General features: G+C 41.5%; 1 protein-coding gene and 1 pseudogene across 5 annotated transcripts in view; one reads left to right on the forward strand and one right to left on the reverse strand.

Annotated features, from left to right (window-relative positions):
- Wdr33 (WD repeat domain 33) overlaps positions 1–6700 on the forward strand; it is a 57858-nt gene extending 51158 nt beyond the window's left edge. For all 5 annotated transcript variants that reach the window (XM_076192959.1, XM_076192960.1, XM_076192962.1 and 2 more), the window contains 2 exons: positions 3851–3989; positions 5301–6700. In XM_076192959.1, coding sequence (XP_076049074.1) covers positions 3851–3989; positions 5301–6162 — 1001 coding nt within the window. In that variant the 3' untranslated portion in view covers positions 6163–6700. The remainder of the gene's footprint in view (positions 1–3850; positions 3990–5300) is intronic.
- Positions 891–3089, reverse strand: LOC143029852 (uncharacterized; annotated as a pseudogene).
- Positions 6701–6997: the final 297 nt, after the last annotated feature.

Here is a 6997-nt window from a genome sequence, read left to right on the forward strand (position 1 = left end):
GAAGCCCGATCACCCTGGCTACTTCTCTGATTTTGTCACTAGTCTTAGCTATTAGTTGTTTACATCCAAGTAGAATTCTTTCTTTCCTATGTATTGGTAAGGTAACAATCATTTTGTCCGAGTCAATGACATTGCCAAGGTATTCGATACTTTTAGTGGGTTCTAGCACAGATTTCGCCACGTTAATACAGAATCCCATTTTCGTGAGTAATTCAGTGGTAGAATTAATGCAATCATAGCATCCAGAAAGAGAAGCACTGCACATGAGAGTGTCATCAATAAAGCTGGTGATGGTAAAGCCTTTTTCTCTTAAAGTAGCAAAGATAGGTTTCATGAGTTTGGTAAAAAGTCTGGGTCCTTCTGAGATTCCATTTGGGAGACAGGTGAACTGATAAACTTTGCCATACCATTGAAAACAGAGGAATTTTTGCTGTTCTTTTGCTATTCTAATAGAGTAGTAGGCATGTTTAAGATCCACAGATGCCATATAGTCCCCTTCATTTATCAGTCTGATAGCTTGTTCAAAGTTCTCCATTTTGAAATGGATATAGGGAATGTGGCTGTTTAATTTTTCTAAATTGAGTACCATCCTATAATCTCCATCTTTTTTCTTCTTCAGAAATACAGGGGAAATGATCTGATCTGCCCTTCTCTTTGTTTCTTTTAAAACTTTAAGCTCCAATAATTTAGAAATTTCTTGTGATAGTATCATTTGTTCCGCCAGGCTAAAGTTATATTCCACATTCTCAAAACACAGGTAACCGATATCATTGACATTAATATTTAGGTGACAATGTTTGACTATGTCTAGGATATATGTATCACTAGTGATTTTTTGCCACTCATGCACAAATCTGTGAAGGGAACCTGCCACAAAGTTGGTACTTGCCTGGTTTATTGTCGGGGAGTGCTACGTCCCCTGCCTTTGGATTTTTTTTTAATCCAAGGCCTGCTGAGCGTAGTAAGGCCTCTGGTCTCCCCTATGCCCTAGCCTCTGCTGTCCATAGGGTTGAAATCTTGTGTGTCCTTTAAACTGGGTTCTTGTCTTCCCACTTCCAAACTTCCATGCTCCTAGCTTCCAGGATGGAAAGGGGGATTTGGTTGTGATTTTGCTTTTGAGTTTTTCCGCCTCTTCGATTTGTCTTGTGGATTGCGAGAGGTCATCCCCAAACAGAAAGCGTGACATGGGCACTTTGTCAGAGCATAGGTGTGAGTACTTTTGATTTATTTCCCGTTTGATGTTTATAACGGCGAACCAAGTTGTTACGGTAGTTGGCATGACCTAACAGTGCCAGAGCACTATTGATCATGCCCACCTCATGGGCCACCACAGCGTTACCTTCATCCTGGGCCACTTTGTCAAGCACCGAAAGTGACTTGATGATGATGGAAGCTGCCTTAGTTATATCTTTATTGACTTCCTTCATGCGTAAGTCTGCTTTTTTAGCGTCCTGTTTTAGTGCCTCCAAAATTTGCATATTGCACTCAACTGGGGATAAAGCAGGGCAATTACCGGGCCTCTTGGTACTCTCGTCCTCCGCAATTTCTTTATAGGTTTCCTCCCTCATGCCGTGGTCAAATATTTGATTGACCATGTCTGCCACATGTTTGGCAACATCTCCGGAGACTTCTTCAACTGGGCCGAAAGCCTTAGAGGACTGCATCAAAATACTGCCAATGGGGAAATCTTCATGCAACTCACCTTCTTCACTGCTGCTTCCGTCGGAGATAAAACCCGAAAAGTTACCTGGAGAGGGCATAACAGGCTCTGCTTCCTTCCTGGTTGAACTAGTGCCCGGTCTGGCATCGTTGTGGGTTTCCGGCCTCTGCGAAACATCTTGCCGCCTCTCCGCTTTTAGTTGATCCATATCACTCCTCAGTTCAGCGATGGCTTGCAGTACTGTGTGCCAAGGGGCTGAGGAGTCGTCATGTACTTGGAAAGCAGTACGTGACGTGGAGCCGTCGGGGGGCGGGGGAGGGGGGGTTGCCATGTCTTCTAGACTTCGATGTGTAGCGTCAACGCAAGTATTTCTATCCCAATGGGAAATGCTGTTGCTTGACCTGCTTGATTTATGCTTGTATTTGCGAGAATGTTGGCTTGCTTCTCCTCCATGAGAGGAGGCGCCCGACTTCCTGCTTGTATGGGTATGCGTTTCGTCGGAAGACGACATGGCGGTTGTGACCGACAGAGTCGTATGCACGTTGTCGTATTTACCTGATAATCTAGTGAGTTTCGTTAAAACTCAAAATGAGAGCGTCATAAACGCTTATTAGATGATAAAATGAGCGTCGTAAACGCTATTATTATATTGCAAATTGAGCGTCGTAAACACTCGAATGCCAGGTCAAGTACTAGTAAGCAGGGATACGGTTGAAATCTACGTGCGACAGGGTAAACAACTTGACGACCGTTCAGCACGGCAGCGCGTAAGCAACTGTTGGACCGGCTGGGCGGAGCATATCTCATATGTTTGCGAACCCTCAGCAGAATTGTGATTTGCTGATATAAAATATACCCATTTTCAATTAGGTTAACAAGTACTATTAGTTATATACAGCTCAGATCACCACATGGTGGTTTTGGTGCATACTGTAATTACTTTCAATACTTTATTTGGTATAGTTTCTGAGGTATCTATATTTTCTTAATTGTTAGAAACCATACTGTGGATGCATAGTCAAGTATGATTCTCAGAGTTGTTTTGTAAATAGTGATTAGAATTTCCTTCTGCTGTCCAGAGCCCAGGCTTCCAACTGACTTTAGTGTATCTTATGTTCTTGTTATTTTTCACTGTCAGATCTTTGAAGTATGGGCAGAAGGTCATATATAAGTATCAATAGTGAAGCCCAGAATTTTTTGGTTCTTTTCTAGTTGAAGGTTTTGGCCGTTCAATTTTATTGTTGGATGGTTCTTTAACTCATGGATTGTAGTTTACCATCACTTCTATCCTTGGGAACATTCTTGTGCCATCTTTTATTCATGGTTGTTGATTTTTGAGGGGAGGCCTCCATTCTATTTTTTCTAAGCCATTGTTCTAGTTTGACTTAGTAAGCTTGGGTTTTGTAGCAGCTATATCATGTGATACATAGAAGGGAGTGGGTGGGGGATGGGTGGGGGGTTGGGAAGTGGTCACAGGTGAATGATATTTTGATGCAGCCCAAAGGAGTTTCTGGTCGTCTTTTATTTTTCTGCACAAGGAGATGGAAAGGGGGGTTGCTGATTAAATGAAGCGGCTTTGCTGTGGATATGCTGTGTCTTGCTGCATTGCTACTGACCCAGGGCAATGGGCGAGATGCAGGGATGACCCATTATCCAGGAGGAACCAAGAAAAGAGTGAGGGAGGGGTGTTGAATGAGAGGGGAGTATATGGGGATGAAATGGGTGCGAGTGGAATTATGCCTATTGACTTTGGCTACCTCCCTTGCAAGGGGGAAAAAGCCCTTAGTATATGTATGTATGTATTTCATTGTTGCTTTGGTTGGGTTATTGTCAGGTCATCTGCATAGATAAGTGCTATGGTATTATGTTATGGATCTGGTGTTGGGACTTACCGACACGTATCCAGTTTGAGATCCCATCAGGTCCTGAATCTTTTGTTGCATCCAGTGTTCCAGTTGCCCCTTGCAAATCTCTGTCAGAGAAGGGGGGTTTGGTATTACTGTTTAGTTTTATTTTTCCTATCTTTTCAGTTATTTTCTTATTTGCAGGAGTTGTGGGTTTGAAACTTATTTTAGAGAAGTGTTTGTTAATGATATTGCATTGCTGTTTTAGTGATAGTATTTTTCTTTGGATTGCTTTAAATGTCTTCATAGAAGAACAGTATAACCTTGATTAAATTTGTTTTTACAGCCAAAGTTCAAGGAGACAAGATTCGTAATGCATTTGCAAACATGGAGGAGGAAGAGGCAGTTGCTGAAGTGACGGGTGACTATGAATTCGCTCGCCGTCTTATCAAGGAGAAACACCAACTTATTAATCCAGGAGCTGGGTGAGTATAGTAATGGAGTATATTTATGGGTTAAACCTACTGCAACAATTCTTTACAAGTTTTACATACAGTTCATGTATGTATGTATGTGTGTACATACACTTCTCTCTATTGAGACTATAAAATTCAGAAATCTTCAATATTCAAAATGAAGATGCATTTCATATTTCTACCAGAATCTACATCTGGTGTGTAGGATTATGGGGCTGTTTCATTTCAGATATTAGGGATTTTTTGACTTGGGATCCCCAATAGAGAGAAATTATCCATACATACTCTTCCAGTTGATTGTATAGGTTGGCTGTATTTAGTAGGAACTACTTAACAGCCATTTATAATCAGGCAAAGATATCTCCATATATAGTTCAAAATGGCTTGATAGACAAAATATGAAAGTAAATGTAGGCGATGGGGTGGTGCATGGGAGTGGATGTATGCCTTGTCTGGCTGCCCCCCTTATAATGGGGAAGAGGCCTTTGGTATATAAATAGAAATATAGGAAAAAGTTTGTGATGAGATGAACAAAGGGAGAGGGTGGCAGTGAGGTCAAATATAGCAGGGAATGGAGGAGTGGGTGTGGAGGTGAACTGTAGAGGGAGGGAATCAAATAAATGTCTTGGGAATGGAAAGTGTCATGAAAAATGGGTATTTTGGGATGAACATAACAAAAAATTTATGCCAAGAAGTAATTCTGCTTCTGACACTGTATTGGGCAGACTGAGTTTAACCACTTCAGTACAATGATGTCTACATAAGCATCATGAGATGTGAGTGGGAACACAAGGATGCCGGCGTCTGCATAATTTTTTTTTAGTACACGAGTTAGCTCTCGGATTCTTTGAACTGCTTTGATCATGTTTTCTGTGTTTATTATTACTCAGAGTAAAAGAGAGCAAGTAATATAGCAGTGACTATATTTTATAATGCAAGTAGTGTGATGCAAATTACATATGGCAGCCAATGCTGCATGCAAGAATTTGACTCATACTGAAGTGGTCAAGTGAGGCAGAAAGTATCCTAAATATATTTGAGATGAAGTGGTTAAGAAGTATGGTGGAGGTTATGAGGATGTATTCTGAGAAATGAGGAGGTGAGGCAGAGAGTGGGGATGGAAATAGCTGGCAGATAGGGTTGATCAAAGAAAGATGGATTAGGCATGTAGAAAGAATAAGTAAAAAAAAAAAAAAGCAAGAAGGTTATGATAGAAATGGTAGTGGTGATTTTGTTTGCAGTAGTAGTAGTAGTAGTAGTTATATTTTAGTATTTTATAAGTAATAATGATTGTTTTTTGTTTTGTTTTTTCCATATCAGGACTGAAGACCAAGTGGAGGAGAAAAAGGGAGGTTATGGCAGACAACAAAACTACGGTCACCAATCTTCCCATATGGAATCAGGTGGCTCCAACTTCTACGATAATTATGGTCCTAACAACCATTACAACTATGAAAGCCCTCCAGTAGGCCGGGGACGAGGAAACCGTGGACCACCTATGTCACACCATGGAGGTGGAATGTTCAATAGTCCCAGGAACTTCAACAATGGCCCTCCACAAGGAAACTACCGTGGAAATCATCACAATAACATGGACAGAGGCGATTTCAACAACAGAGGGAGTCAGCCAAGGGGAAAGAACTTTGGGTCTCATAATAAAGGACAAAGAAATTATGATCAATATGAGGAAGAGTATGAAGAAGAATGGGGATACAAGGAATATGATCATGGTGGTGGTGGTGGTGGTGGAGGTGAACATGGACGAGGAAGAGGTAGAGGTAGAGGGAGGGGCCGAGGTAGGGGACGTGGAGGCTACAATGATTATTATGATGATGAGGAGAAAGGAGGCAAAGGTGGAGATAGATGGGAGAGGGAGGGTAATAGATGGCGGGGTAGGGGTAATGGAGGTGAAAAGTGGCATGGAGGGGATGTAGAAGATAAATGGTCTAGTGGTGGGAAAAACCGGGGAGGGTATTATCGAGAAGGCAGCTGGGATGGGGAAGAATATAGTAATAGAGGTGGTGGAAGTGGTTGGAGGAGTTCAGGACGAGGAAGAAGTAATCGAGGAGGAAGGGGTTACCATGGAAACCCACGAGGTAGAGGTCGAGGAAGTAGAGGTGGCGGTGGAGGGGACAGCGGTAACAGTGGCGGCGATGGTGGGGGATGGGACAGTTTCCAATAGTAGACAACAGTGACATCTAAAAGTAAGGTTTCATGATGTAAAATAATTGTAAAAGTGTATAGATGAATGTACAACTACTCATTACATAGCTTCAGACATTTGAACACCACCTCCACCACCATGACATGGACACAGGAGCATCCCTTATCTGGTCATAACAAATCACTCATCTTACTCATGTCATTCAGTATACATGGTAATCTTAAGCCAGATATTCCCATCTCTAATCCAGCCACTTGTACAGCATGGTTCATGGTTTTTACTCTTCATACTGTCACCCAGCCATAATGTATATCAAATCATAGATGTGAATCAACTTATGTTTTGTTTTCCGTTTCCAATTATTTTGTATAAAAGGGAATAGCATTACCATTCCAAGCTTGTATGGCTCAGGCAGTGCTGCAGACACAAGTACATCAGCACAGTTTTGTGCCCTTTTTTACATTGCTAATGTAGCATGAACTGTAGACACTTGGATGATTAGTTCTTTTGTTTTAATTACATTGTCCAGACAATAAAATTAAGAGATTATTTGAAAGTGGTTTCCTTAAAAAACCCAATATGCATTAAGAATATTTTATGGAATGATTATAAGAAAAAGAATGTGTTGTTGTTGTCTTCCCCTAGAGTGTTTGGCCGAGTAGTTCCGTCTCCCTGAGGAACACCACGGCTAGAATGGGGTTTTCCTGCAAATCCTTTATAGAGTTGTGTTGTTGGCATGCGTGATTGTGTATAACGCAGTCTTCCATAATGTGTTGTATAGTATGATAATATGGGGTGAAGTGTTGCACCCTGGGCAGTTATCTGTGATATGGTCATCCAACCATTTGACACC

Source organism: Oratosquilla oratoria, chromosome 11, assembly GCF_046742065.1.
Source record: "Oratosquilla oratoria isolate Oo_2021 chromosome 11, ASM4674206v1, whole genome shotgun sequence".
Lineage (NCBI taxonomy): Eukaryota > Metazoa > Arthropoda > Malacostraca > Stomatopoda > Squillidae > Oratosquilla > Oratosquilla oratoria.